A 23113-nucleotide genomic window follows, 5' to 3' on the forward strand; every position below is an offset into this window, starting at 1 on the left:
TGGTTGTGTTTCAGTCGGTCAGCCTGTCCTGCTCGCCTGTCCCCTCCATGCACTCTCAGAGAGTTGCCCGCGCAAAGTGGGAGTTCCTGTTCGGGACCGTGTCTGAGGACAGCGCAGCCACGGGGGTCAAAGGTCAGTACAGCGCTAACAAATCCCAGCCACTTAAAAACAGCAGAACGAACTGTGGTGTGAGAAACATGGGACCCGCACACAGAGCTTGTATCTCTTAGGCACGCGTTATTTGTTTTAGGTAAGCTAGAAACCTGTGGTCACTATTTTTTGTGGCGTATTCATAAAGTAGAACCCTACAGAAGAGCAGTTTGAGAGCAAGTCGTTCACTCTGCTACTTTGAGGCTTTGGGCCGGTGCTAGGGCCTCATAGTTGACACTTACATTTAATTTAGAAAGCAAACAAGACAGCATAAAAATCTCCCCTTTGCACCCCCACCTCTCTTCTGTCCACTCTCCTCCCGCAGACCCCCAGTACTCCACCACGCCTCCTTGTGTCGACTCCTCCAGCGATTCTCGACCCGCTCTGGCGCCCCCCCGCTCACTGGCCCTGCGGGGCGGAGGTGAGGCTCTGGCCAATCACAGCGTGCAGCATGTGGAGGTGGAGCTGGTGACCCCACCCCCTGCGGTGGGAGGGTCCTGCCTGCGCACAGGGATAATCCGGCGCACGCTGCAGTACTCAGAGACCGACCTGGATGCCGTGCCGCTGCGCTGCTACCGCGAGACCAACATCGACGAGCTGCTGGCGGAGCAGGATGAGGCAGACTCCGCCTTCGGCAGCAACCGCAGCGTCATTGGAACCAGCGAGGAGGAGGAGGGGGGCTGGGGGGACAGGAAAAACAGGCGCGCTGCCCCCGAGGAGGAGGAAATATTTACCCTGGGCCTGGATCGGTAAGACTGTGGTGTTGTTTCTAACCCCTCTATCCCCCTCTCTCTCGCTCTCTCTTTGTCTCTCTGAGCCCCTCCTCTCAGTCTCCGCTCGGCCCTGCTTTCAAATCCCTGATCGCTGTTCCCTGTTATCTCCCCCCTCTCTCTCTCCCCCCTCTCCCACTCTCCTCTCAGTCGCTACCTCACTCTCTCTTCTCTCTCTGTGTGTCTCTCTCAGTCTCTCCTCTCAGTCTTCACTGGGTGCCACTCTCAAGTCCCCAATTGATATTCCGGCTCCCCGCCACGCCTCGGAGGAGGGTCTGGACACGTTCAGCCGGCACTTTGAGAGCATCATGGAGTCCCACCGTGCCAAGGGCACATCCTACAGCAGCCTGGACAGCGAAGACCTCCTGTCCTCGAGCCAGACCGTCTTCACCTTCGACCTGACCACACTGACCCCCGAGATCCAGGGTCTGATCTGCCAGAGCGCTCGCCTCATCGAGCTCCGCTTCGCCCCCCTGGCCCCCGGAGAGACCCCCGGCATGTCCACCACAGACTCCGCCCACACCCGGACAGACTCCGCCCACACCACCGCCCCCGAGAGCAGCGGGGAGGAGGGCACCGCTGGGAATACTTCCAGGTCAGTGGCAGTGACTGCTGATCATATCCACTCAGAACTGCCTTGCATTAAATAAATCCATGCATTAATGTGTCGATTTGAAAGCAATTCACTTCCAAGCAGGGTGTTTAAAACGTTGTAAATGTGAAATATTAGTTTTCTGTATTGGCTTCATCAAGATCAACCCTTCACTGGTACACTGCTGCCATCATGCAAGGGTGTAGTAAGCAAGGGCGCCAGTAGAGGCTGCCAAAGCTTGAATTTCCAGACCATTTTTCGCCCCTACAGTGCTTCAGTATTATAAAGAATGGCAGATGGTGAGCGGTGTATTAGAACACTCAGATCCCAGGGGATTATACAGCGGCAATTACTGTATAGACTTCCTGGTTGCAAGACTAATAAATGTGATTGATATTAATGGAAGTGATAATATTATCAGGAGCTGGCTTCATTAACTCTCATTATATTCAACGTGGTGAAGACTCCCATTTCAAAGCAGTTTGATCCATCTGTGGTTTTACTATGTATTTAAGAAGACAAACCTGAGCTTGTTAACTATACACTGGGGCTAATCAAGCTTGTAGTAAAACCTGGAATGAGGGAAACTGCTATGCAATAAAACTCTTATTGTCATCCCCAGTAAGTAAAATACAAGCGATTCTGAGAGATTGACACAGCGCTTGAAACAAAGTTTTAACTCAACAACCTGCTTAAAGCAGAGCTGTCCACTTTTGTAAATGTTTACTATGATATTTTTGCATTGCATTTATTAAGCTTTACCATACCTCGCTATTCTTTACAATCCTTACCTATGCTGTATGATGCTTTTACTTCATTAGACTTTGCTGGGCTTTTATAAGGGGGGGGGGACTTTGAAGAAAAACTATCACTAAAGAAATCATTTAGTTTACTAAAAAGCTGACTAGATAATAGCAACTACACTCAGACATCGCATGGTAAAGCATAGGTAAGCATTGTAAAGCACAGAGAGGTATGGTAAAGCATAGGTTAGCATTGTAAAGCACAGAGAGGTATGGTAAAGCATAGGTTAGCATTGTAAAGCACAGAGAGGGATGGTAAAGCATAGGTAAGCATTGTAAAACACAGAGAGGTATGGTAAAGCATAGGTTAGCATTGTAAAGCACAGAGAGGGATGGTAAAGCATAGGTAAGCATTGTAAAACACAGAGAGGTATCGTAAAGCATATTAATAAACATGACCAACCATGCTAACTAGTATGACCATGAGAAAAAGCATGCTGGAAAACTCCACGTTTAACAACGAGAACAGCGTCCCATTGTTTAAAAAAAAACAAAGACCTTTATAAAACAACCCCATCTTTAAATAACTTGAGGGCGTGTCCCCTGGGCCCCTCCCCTCCTACTATTTCCTGCCCTGCCTGCCAATCAGACCTGGCTTGTAGCCAGCCTGTCAGGGAGCAGTCTCAATCCGTTGCCATTGGAAGTCGCAGGTTAACTTCCTGGACCTCTGATTTCAGGGTTAAAAATAGAAAAAGAGTGGAGAGGCTGGAGTTCACAGAGAGGTCAAACTCCTGAGTGCATTAACCCTATAACTGCCAGGCATTAAAGAACCCAGGGAGTGCTCAGCTATTTCCTTACCTCTTATTTTCACCCTTTAGTCGATATAGTGGCCGCCAGTCTGTCTGTCACCCTTTTAAGTTCTGTAAATATCTAGAGAACCTTTGGTCTGATTGTGCTGAATCTTGCTAAGGATCTTTTTCAGCAAAAGTTATATAACATTTCATTATCTGGACATACATTAGCTCAAGCTATAGAGGGTACATGAAGTCCTTCTTTTATATAGGAAAGTGAGAGCGCCACAAGCGATTAGGTATTAGGTAAGACTTACTGAAATAGTTTTGTCAGCTCTACATACTTTAAATTCCTATGAACTAGAGATCTTAATATGCTATTTGAATGATCTACATACACTGCAGGTGTGAGAGGGAGAGGGAGGGGGAGGGAGAGAGAGAGAATAGTGGCACATACCTTGCCTTGGTAAACAGCAGAGCTATACAAAGTGCTATTGTGTGAGAGAGAGTAGAGGGAGCGAGGGAGAAAGAGAAACAGAGAGAGGAGCTGAAATAGGAGCCGTCTGGAATTGGGCAGTACTGGGAACCCAAGGTCAAAAAGAGAGAGCTCACCAGAGAAGAGAAAGAAGAAGAGAAAGGGAGGGAATGAGAGCAATTGAGAAGAGAGGAGGAAGAGGGAGGGAAAGAGGGGGAAAGAAGAGGGAGAGAGAGGAGGGAGATTGAAACAGTGGAGGGGAAATTAAGGAAAAGAAGAGTGAAAAAAGGGAGAACGGGTGAAAGACAGGATAGAAAAGAAAGGTGCAGTGGAGAGAGAGAGAGGGGGAGGGATTGTGTACCAGGGTGGTACTGTTTAATTTTGGGTGTTCAGTTGGGGGTGACCAGTGAATCTAGGTGACAGTTCTGAATTTGGGGTGACTGCTAATTCTCGGGTGGCTGTTGAATTTAGGGTGTGTGTCAGTGTTGGTTTAGTGGTAACTGTAGAGTTGTGGTTTGACTCTCGGAATGGCCCAGCCGCTGCTCTGCTGGAAGGGGGGCTCAGGAGACAGGCTCGTTCGTCACCCCAGGGGGTGGTGAGTATCCTGCTGTCAGTCTTCCTCTCAGCTCCAAGGCTGGGTGCTGTATTGTGGTCCTGCAAGCATTGCCCTGTGTACAGTACTAAATACCAGGCTAGAACTTTATACAGACACCATGTTGCGTAGCTGCTGTCGTTGTATACAATGTTTTATAGTGTTATATAGTTGACTGTGGTTTTGGTTTTTTTATTTGCTTTATGCTGTATTATACTTTGCTATACTTTACTGTGGGAATCTTTAAGAAGGGGCATCAATGGAAGGATGGTGTAATTAATCCAAAGTGAAGGGTGTCATACATTGGCCTCAGCTTTTAACTCCTTAGTCAAAGTCTAGTTTTTTTTATCAATGCAATAGTTTGGGACTCAGACAGACTTTGAATAAAGATTATTTAAATAGCTCCTGTGATAAAGACATCGGTGGATGCTGCCCAGGGTGCTGATTGAAGAGCTCTTCTGTGTGTTTGCATTGAGCTTCTCAGTTTCACCTGTCTATCTTCCAAGGGAGTAGCCAGGTGCCTCAGTGCTCCAGCTGGGGGCTGGTGAGATGAGACTGGGGGCTGGTGAGATGAGACTGGGGGCTGGTGAGATGAGACTGGGGGCTGGTGGGATGAGACTGGGGGCTGGTGAGATGATGCTGGGGGCTGGTGAGATGATGCTGGGGGCTGGTGGGGTGATGCTGGGGGCTGGTGGGATGAGACTGGGGGCTGGTGAGATGATGCTGGGGGCTAGTGGGATGAGACTCGGGGCTGGTGAGATGATGCTGGGGGCTGGTGGGATGAGACTGGGGGCTGGTGAGATGATGCTGGGGGCTGGTGGGGTGAGGCTGGGGGCTGGTGGGATGATGCTGGGTGCTGGTGAGATGATGCTGGGGGCTGGTGGGGTGAGACTGGGGGCTGGTGAGATGATGCTGGGGGCTGGTGAGATGATGCTGGGGGCTGGTGGGGTGAGGCTGGGGGCTGGTGGGATGATGCTGGGTGCTGGTGAGATGATGCTGGGGGCTGGTGGGGTGAGGCTGGGGGCTGGTGGGGTGAGGCTGGGGGCTGGTGGGGTGAGGCTGGGGGCTGGTGGGATGAGACTGGGGGCTGGTGGGGTGAGGCTGGGGGCTGGTGGGGTGAGGCTGGGGGCTGGTGGGATGAGACTCGGGGCTGGTGAGATGATGCTGGGGGCTGGTGAGATGATGCTGGGGGCTGGGGGTGAGGCTGGGGGCTGGTGGGATGATGCTGGGTGCTGGTGAGATGATGCTGGGGGCTGGGGGTGAGGCTGGGGGCTGGTGGGATGATGCTGGGGGCTGGTGGGATGAGACTGGGGGCTGGTGGGGTGAGGCTGGGGGCTGGTGAGGTGATGCTGGGGGCTGGTGAGATGATGCTGGGGGCTGGTGAGATGATGCTGGGGGCTGGTGGGATGATGCTGGACTCGGAGGCTGGTGGGATGATGCTGTGTGTGTGAGTGTGTGTGATTATGTGTGTGAGTGCCTGTGTTTGTGTATGAGTGTGATTGTGTGTGTGTGTGTGAGTGTCTGTGTGTGAATGAGTGTGATTGTGTGTGTGTGTTGGTGTGTGTGTCTGTGTGTGAGTGTCTGTGTGTGTATGAGTGTGATTGTGTGTGTGTGTGTGAGTGTGTTTGTGTGTGTGTGTGTGTGTGTGTGTGTGTGTGTGTGCGTGAGTGTGAGTGTGATTATGTGAGAGAGTGTGTGTGAGTGTATGTGTGTGTGTGTGTGTGAGTGTGACTGGGCAGTTTATCCCAGGGAGTCAGTCCTTATTGTCCTCAAAATTACGAACAAAGATCCAACCCTGCCCCGTGATGGTGTGCTCGGCTGAGAGGGGGAGGTGCTGGGAGGGCTCTTGGGACAAACCAAACCCAGTGATTGGGTGGGGGGGGGCTGGTTTGAACAGTGTTCAGTGAAGCAGGGAATGTGGTGTTGAGAGTTTGAGCGGAGAGGAGAAAGGGAGAGAGGAGAGAGACAGAGAACTTTGACAAAGAGGGAGAAACTGGATTTAAAATCTGAGAGCACTTAACCAGATCTGACATGCTGATACACAGGTAGGGACAGGCAGGGGGGCTCCAGCAAGGAGAATCTCGAGATATAACTGCCTGTCTGTCTGAGCGTCTGTCTGTCTGAGCATCTGTCCCTTTGTTTCTCTGTCTGCCTGTCTGCCTGTCTGTCTGCCTGCCAGTCTGTCTGTCTGTCTGTCTGTCTGTCTGTCTGTCTGTCTGTCTGTCTGTCTGTCTGTCTGTCTTTCTTTCTGTCTGTCTTCCTATCTATATCTGCTTGGAAGCCTGCCTGTCTGTATCTATATCCATCTGTCTGTCTGTCTGTCTGTCTGTCTGTTTGTCTTTCTGCCTGTCTGCCTGCCTGCCTGCCTGCCTGCCTGTCTGTCTGTCTGTCTGTCTGTTTGTCTTTCTGCCTGTCTGCCTGCCTGTCTGTCTGTTTGTCTTTCTGCCTGTCTGCCTGTCTGTCTGTCTGTCTGCCTGCCTGCCTGCCTGCCTGCCTGCCTGCCTGCCTGCCTGCCTGTCTGTCTGTCTCTCCCTCCATGTTTGATGTGGATTACACGTTCCATGTTTTTAAGTTCATGAAACTCATTTCAGTTGACCCTGTTTCTTTGGGTGAGTTTTTGGGATCTTTCCCTATGAATGTGTGAGTATATGTGCATGTGACATTTATAGTGCTAATGGGGTCAAAACAAGTCCTTACAAGGTAGGCAAACCAGATAAAACCTACCTTTATGAGTATATAGACCCTGTTCCATAATGTTTAAACATGGATTTTGAACTGATTTTAAAGTGTTTTAAAAGAAAGTGCAGGAGCATTGTACTTAAGTAACTTTCATTATTGTGTAGATCCCTCTCCCCAGGCCCCTCTGGGGTTTAGAATAGGAAAATTGCGCTGAATAGAAGTCAATGAACAGTCCTCATAAACACTCTAAACAAACGTGTGCTTTTTCAAATGAGTGTGTGTGTGTGTCACTGTGAGTGTGTGTGTGTCAGTGTGAGTGTGAGGGTCTGTGTGTCTCTGAGGGCAGAATCACTTTCAGCTAATCATTTCGTAATTATTATAAATTTGGAATACATGTTTTATTAAAGTATGGAGTAAACACTTTTATAAACTTCTGAAGTTTCACCTCACTAGCTTTTACTGAGGACTGGGTGTGGGGGGCAGCAGTGAGGAAGGGAATGTACACAAGCTGGACAGGGCAGCGAAGCAGAGCGGGAGGCAGACAGGCGGCCTGGCGGTTCTATTCTTAGAGGAGGCAGGATATCCTGCAGCTGCAGTCCTGAGTGAGGAGTCCGGTGCACAAAGCACAGCGCTGGGGATGCAGTCCCATGTAAATGTTTTCCACTGTATTTTGTTTTTCCTGTGGTTAGACTGTGCACTTATCATAGGTTCCCCTGGTTTGCCCTGTTTATTAACATGCTTTACCATACCTCGCTGTTCTTTACAGCGCTCAGCTATGCTTTATCGTGCTTTCACTTTGCTTTTACTATGGGGCACTTTGCTAAGGGCTGGCCTGGGTTGTGGACGTTGCCTCGGGTACTGGGTTGTAAATCAGGGTACAATATAGTGGAGGCTGTAACAGGACCTACGTCATGCTTTGCATACTTCCATACATCTGGGAAATGGATCACTGGACGCGAGAACGGCCTTTGGCTGTAAACCGATACACTCTTGATTTCATAGTCTCTCTATAAACAGATGAAATATGTTGCTAGCAGCTTTTTGTCTGTTTTTGTATTTTAAATGTAGATTTAATGACTAGTAGTATGTTTCCTCTAATCAAGCTGAGAGTGTTTCATTCTCTTGCACTCTTTGTATGACAGAGCCCTGACACAGCAAGACGTGCAGGAGACACACTGTACACGCTCAACATGAATAGAGGGAGCTGGGCCTTGTTTTCAAGTGATCCTGAGAGGGATAAAACAAGAAACCTGTTAACTGTGTCTCCCCTCCCTTCGTCTATCTCTCCTCCCTCTCCCCCCCCCTCTCTCCACAGCGAGCGCCCCCCCACCCTGGACTCGGACCCAGAGTCGGACCTGATTGAGCGGATGTGCCTGGGCAGCACCGACACACTGACCAATGGGAGAAGGGCAGACAGGAACTCTGCCAAGCGATTGGCTAAGAGACTATACAGCCTGGATGGGTTCAAGAAATCAGACGTGGCCAGACATCTGAGCAAGAAGTAAGGGAGAGTGTGAGAGGAAGGGGGAGAGGAGGGAGAGGGATAGAGGAGAGGTAGGGGTGGGAGAGAGGGAGGGGAGGGGGATGGAGGAGAGGAAGGGGGAAGGGAGAGGGATAGAGGGATAGGGGAGAGAAGGGGAGGGGGAAGGGAGAGGGGAGAAGGGAGAGGGAGAAGTGGGTTAGAGAGGGAAGGGCAGTGTTTGGGAGTGTAAGAGTCTTTTTAATGATGCAGTAAATCTTTCCCCCCCCTCTCTCTCTCTCCCCCCGCCCTCTCTCCCTCTCTCACAGTAATGAGTTCAGTAAGATGGTGGCGGAGGAGTATCTTCACTTCTTCAACTTCACAGGAATGAGTCTGGAGCAGGCGCTGCGGTGAGGCCCTGTCAATGAGCTCAATCAACCAGGAAATCTATCAATCAATCAATCAATCAATCAATCAACCAATCAAACTGCACTTCACCAAAACAACGCTGCCTTATACCAAGGTTCTTCAAGTGCAGTAATGTACTGTATGTTCATAAGTGTTCGGTGGCTACCTCTAATCAAGTTGAGAGTTACAGTATTTCTCACACACTCATTGCTATGTCAGTCTGTGTCAATCATATAACGAATGATGCTAATGCAGTTCCTGTGCCTGTGTGTCTCAGAGCCTTCCTGAGGGAGTTTGCTCTGATGGGTGAGACTCAAGAGAGAGAGAGGGTGCTGGCTCATTTCTCACGCAGATACCTGGCCTGCAACCCCAACATCATCCCCTCTGACGGTAAGAGAGGCTCTGTGTGTGTGTGTGTGTCTGTCTGTCTGTCTGTCTTTCTGTCTGTGTGTCTATGTGTGTCTGTGTGTCTGTTTGTCTGTCTGTCTCTGTCTGTCTCTGTGTGTGTCTGTCTGTGTGTGTCTGTCACAAAGACGGCCGGAGTGGGTGGCGTCAGACCAGACAGGAATTCAAACAAAGAGACGGTGGTTGTGATGAGCTGAGTGCAATGGCTGCACTCAGCGTTTATTAACAAATAAAAGGTTTGAACAACGGAATACAAAACAGGACACGGCACTATACGCCAAAGTAAAAAGACAAACAAAACGCACTAAACACAAACGGTGCACGGAGACAAACAAACACGGTGAGTACAAACAAAACACTTATTATATTTATAATTACGCTTTTAACTCTCCTTCTCTCTCACCCGTTCTCCACTCTCTGAACACCTAAACCACGAGTGCATGCTACGTGTCTCTATATATACTATTGTGCTGGGATTCAATTACTAATTAATTATTCACTTGAATCCCAGCACGTGAATTAATTCTGTGCAACCCCGTGCTCACATATTACATTTAACCAGCACGTGAAGTGATTTGTGCTCTCCTCGTGCCTAAATACAAATCTACACTTTAAACACACGTGAAACACAGACCCGTTTATATCCCGTGTACCAATCTATACACCAACATTAACATACGCACGCATACATACATACACATAACACAAATGCACACAGGGGCGGGGCGCTTTGCCACAGTGTCTGTGTGTGTGTCTGTCTCAGTCTGTGTATATGTGTGTGTCTCTGTGTGTCTCTGTGTGTGTGTCTGTCTCAGTCTGTGTATATGTGTGTGTCTGTCTGTGTGTCTCTGTGTGTGTCTGTCAGTCTGTGTAAATGTGTGTGTCTGTGTGTGTCTGCGTGTGAGTTTGTGTATTCTGACTGTCTGTACTGAGAGCTGCCTTCATCTGTTTCTGTGTCTCCGTGATGGTGTGTTGGTGTATAGGTGTGTTGGTGTGTGTGTAGATGTGTTGGTGTGTAGATGTGTTGGAGTGTTTGTGTGTAGATGTGTTGGTCTGTTGGTTTGTGTGTAGATGTGTTGGTGTGTGTGTAGGTGTGTTGGTATGTGTCTAGATGTGGTGGTGTGTAGGTGTGTTGGTGTGTGTGTAGATGTGTTGGTGTGTAGATGTGTTAATGTGTTGGTGTGTTGGTGTGTTTGTGTGTTGGTGTGTTTGTGTGTTGGTGTGTAGATGTGTTGGTGTGTTGGTGTGTTGGTGTGTAGATGTGTTGGTGTGTTGGTGTGTTTGTGTGTTGGTGTGTTGGTGTGTAGATGTGTTGGTGTGTTGGTGTGTTGGTGTGTAGATGTGTTGGTGTGTTGGTGTGTTGGTGTGTTGGTGTGTAGATGTGTTGGTGTGTTGGTGTGTTGGTGTGTTGGTGTGTTGGTGTGTAGATGTGTTGGTGTGTTGGTGTGTTGGTGTGTAGATGTGTTGGAGTGTTTGTGTGTAGATGTGTTGGTCTGTTGGTTTGTGTGTAGATGTGTTGGTGTGTGTGTAGGTGTGTTGGTATGTGTCTAGATGTGGTGGTGTGTAGGTGTGTTGGTGTGTGTGTAGATGTGTTGGTGTGTAGATGTGTTGGTGTGTAGATGTGTTAATGTGTTGGTGTGTTTGTGTGTTGGTGTGTAGATGTGTTGGTGTGTTGGTGTGTTGGTGTGTTGGTGTGTTTGTGTGTTTGTGTGTTGGTGTGTTGGTGTGTAGATGTGTTGGTGTGTTGGTGTGTTGGTGTGTAGATGTGTTGGTGTGTTGGTGTGTTGGTGTGTTGGTGTGTAGATGTGTTGGTGTGTTGGTGTGTTGGTGTGTTGGTGTGTAGATGTGTTGGTGTGTTTGTGTGTTGGTGTGTTTGTGTGTTGGTGTGTTGGTGTGTAGATGTGTTGGTGTGTTTGTGTGTTGGTGTGTAGATGTGTTGGTGTGTTGGTGTGTTTGTGTGTTGGTGTGTAGATGTGTTGGTGTGTTGGTGTGTTTGTGTGTTGGTGTGTTGGTGTATTGGTGTGTAGATGTGATGGTGTGTTGGTGTGTAGATGTGTTGGTGTGTTGGTGTGTTTGTGTGTTGGTGTGTTGGTGTGTAGATGTGTTTGTGTGTTGGTGTGTTGGTGTGTTTGTGTGTTGGTGTGTTGGTGTGTTTGTGTGTTGGTGTGTTTGTGTGTTAATGTGTTGGTGTGTTTGTGTGTTGGTGTGTTTGTGTGTTGGTGTGTTGGTGTGTTCTGACTGGCTGTATTTAGCGCTGCCTTCACCTGTTTGTATGTCTCTGTGTTTCAGACGGAGTACACACACTGACCTGCGCGTTGATGCTGCTCAATACAGACCTGCATGGACATGTGAGTGAGGGAGAGGAATGACGGGGGGGAGGAATGACAAGACAATGACAAGAGTGAGAGAGAAAGTGGAGGGAGAGGTGGAAGGGAGAGGGGATACAGCCATGTGAGTTACTTAAATTAATACGAAGGAAGGGGGTAGAAGGGAGGAGGGGAAAAAGATAATTATTACAAAATGCAGACCTCAAATCCCATTCCTTCCAGTTCCAATTCTCGTGCCCCCTGTCCCCCCTTGCAGAACATTGGGAAGAGGATGACCTGTCCTCAGTTCATCTCCAATCTAGAAGGGCTCAACGATGGAGTGAACTTTCCCAAAGATCTCCTCAAGGTAAGTGGGAATTATCCCAGGAATCTTATCTTTCTGCTCTGCTGGGTTTGAAAAGCATATCACTGATATCTGACCAGAGGATAAAACAGTGCGGAAATGAAATGGTTAATTTCTCATCAGACACCACATGTAATACAACTGTATTGAGAGAATCATAGAATGCAGCAGGGTACCAAACTTAAGACAGCAACTCAAAGTGTACTGTTCCTATGCAGCATGAACTTCAAAAGACAGAAGCCATCTATATGTCAGGTCAGTGTCAATGCCAGCGACACGTTTATCATGCAGGGTGTATATAATACTGCAAATATGAAGTCACTATCTCAAATGGTCTAAAATATATCAGGTTCTGAGACCATGGCAGTAGCTTTGTAAAATTTTTGACACCAGTGTGTGTATCAGTGTGTGTGTCTCAGTGTGTGCATTTCAGTGTGTGTGTGTTTCAGTGTGTGCGTGTGTGTCAGTGTGTGTGTCTCAGTGTGTGTGTGTATCAGTGTGTGTTTCAGTGTGTGGGTGTCAGTGTGTGTGTGTTTCAGTGTGTGTGCGTATGAGTGTGTGTTTCAGTGTGTGGGTGTCAGTGTGTGTGTGTTTCAGTGTGTGTGTGTGTATCAGTGTGTGTTTCAGTGTGTGGGTGTCAGTGCGTGTGTGTTTCAGTGTGTGTGTGTATCAGTGTGTGTGTCAGCGTGTGCGTGTGTGTCAGTGCGTGTGTGTCTGTGTGTGTGTGTCAGTGTGTGTGTGTGTCAGTGTGTGTCTCAGTGTATGTTTCAGTGTGTGTGTCAGTGTGTGCGTTTCAGTGTGTGTGCGTGTGTGTTTCAGTGTGTGGGTGTCAGTGTGTGTGTGTGTTTCAGTGTGTGTGTGTATCAGTGTGTGTTTCAGTGTGTGTGTGTATCAGTGTGTGTTTCAGTGTGTGGGTGTCAGTGTGTGTGTGTGTTTCAGTGTGTGGGTGTCAGTGTGTGTGTGTTTCAGTGTGTGTGTATCAGTGTGTGTTTCAGTGTGTGGGTGTCAGTGTGTGTGTGTGTTTCAGTGTGTGTGTGTATCAGTGTGTGTTTCAGTGTGTGGGTGTCAGTGTGTGTGTGTGTTTCAGTGTGTGTGTGTATCAGTGTGTGTTTCAGTGTGTGTGTCAGTGTGTGCGTTTCAGTGTGTGTGCGTGTGTGTTTCAGTGTGTGGGTGTCAGTGTGTGTGTGTGTTTCAGTGTGTGTGTGTATCAGTGTGTGTTTCAGTGTGTGTGTGTATCAGTGTGTGTTTCAGTGTGTGTGTGTTTCAGTGTGTGTGTGTCAGTGTGTGTGTGTTTCAGTGTGTGTGTGTTTCAGTGTGTGGGTGTCAGTGTGTGTGTGTGTTTCAGTGTGTGTGTGTATCAGTGTGTGTTTCAGTGTGTGTTTCAGTGTGTGTTTCAGTGTGTGGGTGTCAGTGTGTGTGTGTGTTTCAGTGTGTGTGTGTGTATCAGTGTGTGTTTCAGTGTGTGTGTGTGTATCAGTGTGTGTTTCAGTGTGTGTGTGTGTTTCAGTGTGTGGGTGTCAGTGTGTGTGTGTGTTTCAGTGTGTATGTGTATCAGTGTGTGTTTCAGAGTGTATCGGTGTGCGCAGTGAGAGTGCAATCAGGTTGGAGTGAAAGAACCATGTCAGGTTTAAATAAAAGTCAAGTCACACAGCTAGTGTGCAACATAACAATTCACAAGGGAAGAGGACAGAGGGGAGGGGAGAGGATAAGGAAAGAGGATAGAGAGTGTAGAGGAAGGAGAGGAAGAGCAGGAGGGAGAAAAACAGATAGGAGATTAAGGGAAAGGAAGAGAGAGAGAGATGCATTGTATATATATACATGTCTGTATTGTATAATTGCTTTGGCAACACCTGCTATTGTAAGTCATGCCAATAAAGCACCATTGAATTGAATTGAATTGAATTGAGAGAGGTGTTAGAGGGAGAGAGACACACACTAACTCCTCCCTACCTGTTTCTCCTGTTAATCTCTCTCTATCGCTCCCTCTCTCCCCCTCTATTGTTTCCCTCCCTCTCCCTCTCTTTCTGCTAGCTTGCTGAAGAGACTAGTTCTGAATGCTAATTGGCATCTAAGGGTTGTAACTCGCTGCCTAGAGACAGGGAGGGAGGGAGAGAGAGAGAGAGAGAGAGAGCAACTGAGAGCAAGAGAGAGCGAGAGAGAGCGAGAGAGAGAGAGAGAGAGAGCAAGCTCGGCTTCATCAGTTCTGTTATTCAGTGCGATCAGGGCTGCTTTCATCTGCAGAAGAGGAAAAAAGCAACAGCTACTGAACGAGGGAAAAAGAAAGAAGAAAAGAAACAGAGAGAGATATGGAGATAGGCCACAGAGGAGCCATCCTTTAGCAGCTTCGAAAGGAAAAGGAGGGATTGAAAAAAATAATTAACGAAGGAAAAAGAAAATATAAAAAAACAGCAACGCACAGAAACGAGGGAACGAGGAAGAAGAAGAGAGAAAGAGAGGGATCACTGGGGAAGGATTCTTTAATCTGAAACAGAAAAAGGATTGAAAAGAGAGAAGAAAAATCTATTATACATATAAAAAATATATATAACTATTCTGCTGATAAATTTTCTACGGCTCCAACTCTGTCTGTCTGTCTGTCTGTGAGACAGAGACTGACAGAACAAGGACGTCTGCTCATTTGTTTATATTTCAATCTTAATATATGTATTTCTAGTGGCAGACATCTGTTTCCTTCTTGATTTTCCAGTCCAGACGCCTTGCACGGATTTCTTTATTCTCGTGTTCCGAAATTCCCGGAATTCGGTTTGTTTGGTTTTGCAGTTCAACGTGGCGTAATATCGCGTGGAAATTGGGATCCCAGCTTCGAGTGGGAGGGTGTCTGTCTGTCTGTCCGTGCCTGTGTGTCTGTCGATTTTATTATCTAACTGTCTGTCTGTCCGTCTGTGTCTTGTGCTAATCTATCTAGCTATTTATCTCTCTATCTCTCTATCTATCTCTATCTATCTTCCTACGTGTCGGTCTGTCTGCTTGTCTGTCAGTGTGTCAGTGTGTCTGTGTGTTTTGCAGTCGTTCCTCTTGTTATGAAATAGCCTGTTTAATATCTGACAGGTTAGTGAAAGGGGAGAGTGCTGATCTAGAACCTGAGGAAGGAAAAGGTCAAGAGGAAGAGAGAGAGAGAAAGAGAGAGAGAGAGAGAGAGAGAGGGAAGAAATGTAAAGAAGATATTATACAGTGAGTTTGTTTGGCTAGCTGAGGTGAGAGGGAGAGTGGGGAGGGATGGCCGGAGAAAAGAACCAGTCCGTGTGAGATCCCGTCACAAATTACTTTTTATAAATATTTTTTTCTCTTTATTGTGTCTTTTCTTTGAACTGGAAATTGGCTGAAATGAAATGCAATTGGCAGACTTTATGCTAAAAAAATCTATATCTATATATATATATATATATATATATATATATATAATAATTCATAATAATATAATAAAACGGCCTGCAGGATAGCCTGTTCAAATATATATTCTTCTACATACACCCGATCAACTAAGGGCTGGCAGGATCAATAACCAATTATCAGTAATCTATAATCACTGATGAGATGGGGAGTGCACTGCAAGCAGCAATCTGAAGGAGTTACTACACTAACACAACTAAAGAACCTTTGAACTTCTCTACCTGTGAGCTGAAGGAGTGTCTACACTCGCTCAGCAAAGAGCCTCAACCGTCGTCAATCTGGGAGCTCAAGGCGTGGCTTTGCTATCTCAGCTCACCAGATAATCACTGAACCCTGCCAGTACTCTGCCTGTGTGCTCAAGAAGTGGCTCCAGTAACACATCTCTTCAACAGATCTCCCAGTCCTGTCTGCTGCACCCTACCCGAAATAACCTGCTCCCTTACCTGAGGGCTAAAGCAGTGACTCAGCCAAGCAGCACTCTTCTTGTGGGCTAAAGCTGCAATATCTCAGCAGAGATTCTCTTAGACACCTTAGCAGTACTCTGCGTGTGAGCTGAAGAACAACCTAAACTAGCTCAGTTCATCAGAGACTATCTGAACCATATTAGTACTCTACCTGAGTCAAATAATAGACAACACTGTCTCAGCTAAGAATCCTGTTCTACCTGCGAACAAGTGCTTTACAAGTGACTCTTCTATCTGGGCTCAACAGACAACCTCCCAAGAATGGCAATACATAATCTGCAAGCTAAAAAAAGTGACTACTAGCTCAGCCCATCAGATAATCTCAGAACTTTACCAGCATTTTGTCTCTGGAGCTCCAGAAGTGGTAACTCAGCTAAGAACCTTCCCCCTTCTCTGCCTGTGCTCTGAAGAAGAGACTGCACCAGCTCCGGTCTCCGCAGGGATGATCGGTGTGAACAGCCTCCACTCTGCGGGGCGTCTGCGCTCTCGCTCGCTTTGCTCGGTGCGGTACGGGCGAGACTTCCGTGTGATGGACCCCTTCCGCTACCCACGTGCCCCCCGCACACGCTCCCTCAAGCCCCTGATGTACCCGGACCTGCTGGGCAAAGAGCAGCAAAGCCACCCTGCGCCACGTGAGCACCACCGTGAGCATGGCCAGAACCAGCACAACCAGCGCAAGAAACAACAGGTACAGAGGCCAGAGGCACTGCTCGCTTACCAGAGCAAGGAACAGCAGGGACAGAGCGCTTTCAGTGTCCCAGCTTCTTCACTTCCAAATTTGATCTGGAATGCTGAGTTTGCCAGTATTTTTAAATCTAAACTCAAAACAAGTTTGATTTGGCCTTTCACTAGCGAGCAGTTTGAGCTCCTTTGGCTTGCTGTAAAGCACCCTGGGATGCTTGCACATGAAGAACGCTATATAAATTAAATTGGTATGGCGTGGTATGTTATGGTAGGCAACACGTCCAGCTCTCTAACCAGAGAGAGACACTGATACAGGGCCCAGCTCTCTAAGCTGGGTGGTCCAGGGGTCCCCAGGGTCTCCCCCAGTAAAGGGAGTGTTCAGGGTGAGTCATGCAATCAGGAACTCATTGGTTTGAATCCCAGTGGTGCCGAGTTGCTGATCTTGACTGGGAGGCCCACAGGGAGGGCTGCCATGGCCTTGCTCTCCTGTGGGGTTAGGGAGGGACGGGGAATCGACTGATAGTTCAGCTCATTACACTGGTTTTATTAATGACACCTGCTTCCCGAAGCGCAGTTTTAGTTTATATAGAACATTTTAAAACCGTTCAGAATCAACCTTGAAACTAGGATTTCGATAAACTCTGTGTTCAGGTTCTTTCAGCAAAATTCCCTGCTGCCATGCAATGCTGTTTACTTGCATTTCAGATTTTCTCGTAGATGTTCTCTCATTAGTCCCACACCAGAAGTGCTGCCATGCTTTAGCAGTCCAGTTCCTGTAGATGTGTGTCACATTTTTACACAGACTGTAGACTGCTTATCCCATAGCAGAAAACTTGCTAAGGTAATTTTTTGGCACAGGTTATCGAGAGTATCACAGTCTCGGAATGTTGTATGGAGGCTGTCTGACTGTCTGGAGGTTTACATAACATCTAGAAAACCAGTTGTTTAAACCAGTTGCGATTCATATATTTGATTAATTTTTTTTTTCTTTAAGAAAATAGTCTGTAGGATTGTTTCAAGAATTCCAAACTTATTATAGTTCATCAAAGACTTTAAGTGTATTTTAAAATGGTTATGTCAATGTATATATAGTTGCCAGTAATATGCTCGATATCATTGGTTGCTTGGCTGCAGCAATTTCCTGTAGCATTGTGCTTGAAACTATAGGGCAATCTGGCTTTAGCTTTCAACATTTAGCATTGGATTATTGGGAAAACAGCACGGCACAGGTGTGTTTCTATGTCAGCTTGGCCGGTTTTTTAACAGACACTTTTACACAAAATAATCACTTGTGTTTTACATGGAGAACATCGTCAAATCTCAGTTTCAGAGTCATTTGAGTGTTTTTTTTCTCCTTTTTTTTCCTATAGTGGTCATTGATTTCCTCATTCCAGAAGGTCATGAGTGGAGGTGACCTTTCAACTATGTGCAGTAAAATCTAGACACTGTCTGACCATCTGTCTGTCTGTCTGCTTCCCTCACAGGCCCTGTACAGCGCCATCAAGTCTGAGAAGCTACAGTGGACAATGTAAGATCTTTCTTTCTTTCTTTCTTTCTTTCTTTCTTTCTTTCTTTCTTTCTTTCTTTCTTTCTTTCTTAATAACATGTAAAACACACTAAGAAGATGGATGGCTGTGTGGTCCAGTGGTTAAAGAAAAGGGCTTGTAACCAGGAGGTCCCCGGTTCAAATCCCACCTCAGCCACTGACTCATTGTGTGACCCTGAGCAAGTCACTTAACCTCCTTGTGCTCTGTCTTTTGGGTGAGACGTAATTGTAAGTGACTCTGCAGCTGATGCACAGTTCACACATCCTAGTCTCTGTAAGTCGCCTTGGATAAAGGCGTCTGCTAAATAAACAAATAATAATAAGACAAATGTGGTTTTCAAAATAACTTGTATTGAGAAGTTAGTTGAGTTTAGGTTGCAGAGTGTGTGTTTGTATCTGCGAGTGTGTGGAGGGGAAGTGTGATATAGAACATGTTCAATATTTTAGAGGATTTTAGAAATCCCTGAGAAATCCTGGTGGTGTCTGCAGACCACAGCAGACCACAGCATCGCCAGCAATGCCACCTTCACAGTGGACTGGGAACAGACATATTGCAAAGCACAAGCAGTAGCCCTGATAGGGTAGCACACTGTCTGTTGGTACTGATATCATGTCACTATAATTAACTATGTGCATGTGTATAGTGTCTGTGTCTGTGTCTTTTTGTTTGTTTCTGTGTGTGTGTGTGTGTGTGTGAGTGTGCATGTTTTTATGTGTGAGTGTGTGTGTGCGTGTGTGTCTTTGTATTCGAGTCTTTGTTGTGGTTCCAGTTCTCAGCCACATAATTACAGAGAATACACAAAGAGCCATTTCCATGGCAACGAGATACGGGAAGCCAGAATTTTAATTAGCGGCTCAGAACATCACAGAATAGAGACAAGAATAGAAACACACACTCTCACACACTCACACACACTCTCACACAAACACACTCACACGCTCTCACACACTCTCACACTCACACTCAGGCACTCACACACACTCTCACACACACTCTCACACTCTCACACACTCTCACACAAACACACTCACACGCTCTCACACACTCACACACTCTCACACTCAGTCACACACACACTCACACACACTCTAACACATACACTCTCTCACACTCTCACACACACTCTCACACACACTCTCTCTCACACTCACACACTCTCTCACACTCTCACACACACTCTCACACACACTCACACTCACACTCTCACACACACTCTCACACACTCACACACACACACTCTCACACAAACACTCTCACACACACTCTCTCACACTCTCACACACACTCTCTCACACTCTCACACACACTCTCACACGCTCTCACACACTCTCACACACACACACTCTCTCACACTCTCACACACACTCACACACACTCTCTCACACTCTCACACACACACTCTCTCACACTCTCACACACACTCTCACACACACTCTCTCACACTCACACACATACTCTCACACACTCACACACACTCTCTTACACACTCTCTCACACTCTCACATACATACTCTCACACACACTCTCACACACACTCTCTCACACTCACACACACACTCACACACACACTCTCACACATTCTCACACACATACTCTCACACACACTCTCACACACACACACACTCTCTCACACACACACTCACACACACACTCTCACACACACACACACACTCTCTCACACTCTCACACACACACTCACACACACACTCTCACACATTCTCACACACTTTCCTTTTCCATGGTTATTCTATGTTGTTTATTTATAGTTTACCCAGGTTTGCCATTTTTTTTTAAATGTGTTTTACCATACCCTTCTGTGCTTCACAATGCTTACCTATGCTTTTGCATGCTTTCACTGTGCTTTATTACTTTGCTTTGCTTTTAGACTGGGCAATGACTCACACATACGAGACATCGACATTGTCACACTGACGCACTGACTGTCATACACAGTCAGATCAATAGGGACATGATCAATACCTGTTCCCCATGCAGTGCTGGGACTGCTGTGGTCTGTCAATGGTGCTGCAAGCTAGTTCAAGCTGAAATCCGCTCTACGAGACGTCAGAGCAGCTACCCACGAGTGTGCTTACTGGCAGCTCTGACCTTGAGTGGGTGGGAATCAGCTTGTATCTCACTCAGCCCCCTGGACTAGATTTTTCATTTTATATAGTTAAATAACAATGGTTAAACAGTATAGCTCAGTGAATGAGGCATCATTTTCATGTGATACAAGACAGCTGATACAAACTGTGTGATATAATGACATTTCAGATAGCTATATCACATCAATATCATGGTCTACTATATATTATAAAGACATTTCAGATGGCTGTGCCACATTAGTATCAGGGTCTGTATATTACAAAGACATTTCAGATGGTTGTATCGCATCAATATCAGGGTTTACTATATATTATAAAGACATTTCAGATGGCTGTGCTGCATCAGTATCAGGATCTGCTATAAATAAATGTTAAGGGTCTGTGTGGTCCTTCACACTGTGGAGTGGTGCGTGGGGAGGGGAGGGATGTGAGAAGCATGAGTCCTCTCTAATTAAGGAGCCGGCTAATGAGCCAGTGGCTGGTTAATTAAAAAGCTGCTGATTGCAGGCACAGCAGCTCCCTCGCTGCGCTGGGATACTCTCTGCAGACTCATACACTCCGGAAACAGAGAAATCAAAGCCTAGTCTCCCATTAATAATCCATTCATTTGAATCCCAGACGAAACTGTGGGGATCATTAAAACAGACCGCTATGTGCACAGCGTGTCTTCGGAGTATTGTGAGGAGTATTGTGATGTGAGTACAGTAATGATTATAGGGAGGAGTATTGTCAGAACAAATTTGTGATATTTCTGATATTTGTTCTGCATTCTTGAGTATGTTGAGTATAGAGATGAGTATTGTAACACTGTCATTTTTCTCTCAAATTCAGATTCAAATGGTCTTTATCAGCATGATGACTCATACAAGCAGCACATGCACAGAAAAATTTGACATTATATATATATATATACACACACACACACACACACAGTGGTTTGCAGAAGTATTCACCCTCTGTAAAGCTTTCACATTTTGTTGGCACCTGAGCATACTCCACGACGCTTTCAAATTAGACTTTACATGTAGAATCTACACAAACTACTCCACATTGATAAAGTTAAAAAATGTATATAGAATACAAATAAGTAAGATTTACAGAGAAAAACAGATTAATCTCAGTTGCATAAGTATTCGAACCCTTTGCTACTGCAACCCTAAATCAGCTCAGGTGCAAATTATTTGTTTGAAAGGTCACAAAATTAGTGAAATGGTTTCAGCCTGTGTGTACTCAAAGTGGTTTAACTTGTAGATAATTTCCCTCAGGTATATAAAGACTTTCAAACTGCAACTCACATAGTGATCCAACAAAGCAACCATGAAGACCAAGGAGCTAGGGATAAAGTGGTAGAGAGGCACAGAGCAGGAGAAGGGTACAAGAACATTTCAAAGGCGCTGATTATCCCTCTCAGCACAGTGAAGTCCATCATTAAGAAGTGGAAGTTTGTTTGAAAAACTGTGCATACATTATTTGTAATTCAACAAAATGTGACATTATAGGTAGGGGGTGAATACTTCAGCAAACCACTGTGTATATATATATAAAAAAAATATATATATATATATATATATATATATATATATATATATACATACTGTATATACTTATCACTTATATTTGAGCATCAAAAGAAACTTATCAATCACTTATATTTGGATAAAATTCATTAGATGTGATTGAAAAGTGACAAACTCTGTTTTAGAGCAGGTGCAGTGACTTTTTATTGTGCTGATTAACAATTGACATCACGAAGATGCTGCAAAATGATCTGTCGACCTTGGGCAGGTGTTGTGACTCTTGGTCTCCCAATTCGTGGCCTGTCATTGACAGAGTGCGTCTGGTTATACCGTCTCGCCAGGTTTGAAATCACTGGCTGTGAGCAACCAAGATGGCAAGCCACAGTACACTGCCCTAATCCAGCCTCCAACATGCCAATTGCACGAAGGATCTGCTCTCTTGACAAACGTGGCATATTGGACTTTTTCTGTGATTTTCTCTGTTGCTTTTATTCAAGCCTGCAATTCAACAGCTGAAATCACTCCATATCAACTGTCTCACTAATTAGGTGATTAAGTGCATATGCTTCAGTCATAGTCACTCAAGTGTGTCACGGTCAAGGATGAATGATTGAGTGATTAAAAAGAAACCAAAAACATTTTGTCAATGTCCATCATTTATATACCTTATTTTTTTCAAAAATAAATGTGTTATAATAGTGATACGTTTCTTTTGATGCTCTCTCTCTCTCTCTCTCTCTCTCTCTCTATATATATATATATATACTAGCTGAAGTACCCTCCGTTGCCCGGGGAAATTCAATATTTCAATATTTCATCCATGACAAACTGGGGAACGGTAGCTTTATGATTTTCTATAAGTTTCCGATCTTGGGTGTTGCACAATGCGCTCGCACCCCTTTACCTTTTTTTTGGTTTTTGCCATTTTTAATTTAATTTTTTTATTTTTGTTCTTTTTATTTATTTTTTGGTTTTGTGGGTTTCCTTAATTTGAGATACATGGCTACTATAGTGATCTAGCAATGGGGTTACTAAATAAAGTACCCCGGGGTTCAAAATTTTGGATCCAGAAATAGCCCTCGACCTTCCCCTGGATGAAAGAGGAGGCCATGCAAAGTGTGGTTGCACTGGCTCCTGCGGGGTCCGAATGCATAAAGGAACAGACAGACACACAAACTTCCTTCTTTATATATTAAGATATATATATATATATATATATATATATATATATATATATATATATATATATATATAATGTCTAAAAAATAAGTAAGAGTAGATGCATCTACACTGCCATCTCACTCTTCAATCTCTCCTGTCTCTCTCACGTCTCTCTCTCTCTCTCCCTCTCTCCTCTCTCATCTTTCTCTCATGTCTCTCAGTGACGAGGAGGAGCTCCGCAAGTCGTTCTCAGAGCTGGCTGACAGTCACAGTAACTCCACCTCTCGCACCATGAAGCGAATCAACAGCTGCGGAAACCCCTTCCTGAGCGCGTCCCAGCCGGCCAGCACGCTGACCTACAAGCAGGGCTTCCTGGTGCGCAAAGTGCACGCTGACCCCGACGGCAAGAGGAGTAAGAGACACGCTGCTGGATTACAAATATTACTACTGTTATCATTACTGTTATTATTACTGGTATCATTACTGTTAT

General features: G+C 45.9%; 1 protein-coding gene across 5 annotated transcripts in view; it reads left to right on the forward strand.

Moving 5' to 3' along the window:
- LOC117415006 (PH and SEC7 domain-containing protein 1-like) overlaps nucleotides 1-23113 on the forward strand; it is a 30996-nt gene that overhangs the window by 1614 nt on the left and 6269 nt on the right. For 2 of the 5 annotated variants that reach the window (XM_059026262.1, XM_059026263.1), the window contains exons 2-11: nucleotides 15-132; nucleotides 476-899; nucleotides 1114-1515; nucleotides 8108-8293; nucleotides 8581-8661; nucleotides 8937-9049; nucleotides 11354-11412; nucleotides 11648-11737; nucleotides 17778-17821; nucleotides 22845-23035. In XM_059026262.1, coding sequence (XP_058882245.1) covers nucleotides 15-132; nucleotides 476-899; nucleotides 1114-1515; nucleotides 8108-8293; nucleotides 8581-8661; nucleotides 8937-9049; nucleotides 11354-11412; nucleotides 11648-11737; nucleotides 17778-17821; nucleotides 22845-23035 — 1708 coding nt within the window. The other 3 variants (XM_059026264.1, XM_059026265.1, XM_059026266.1) reach the window with 3 other exon arrangements.

The sequence above is a fragment of the Acipenser ruthenus genome, chromosome 7, assembly GCF_902713425.1.
Source record: "Acipenser ruthenus chromosome 7, fAciRut3.2 maternal haplotype, whole genome shotgun sequence".
NCBI classification, from domain to species: domain Eukaryota; kingdom Metazoa; phylum Chordata; class Actinopteri; order Acipenseriformes; family Acipenseridae; genus Acipenser; species Acipenser ruthenus.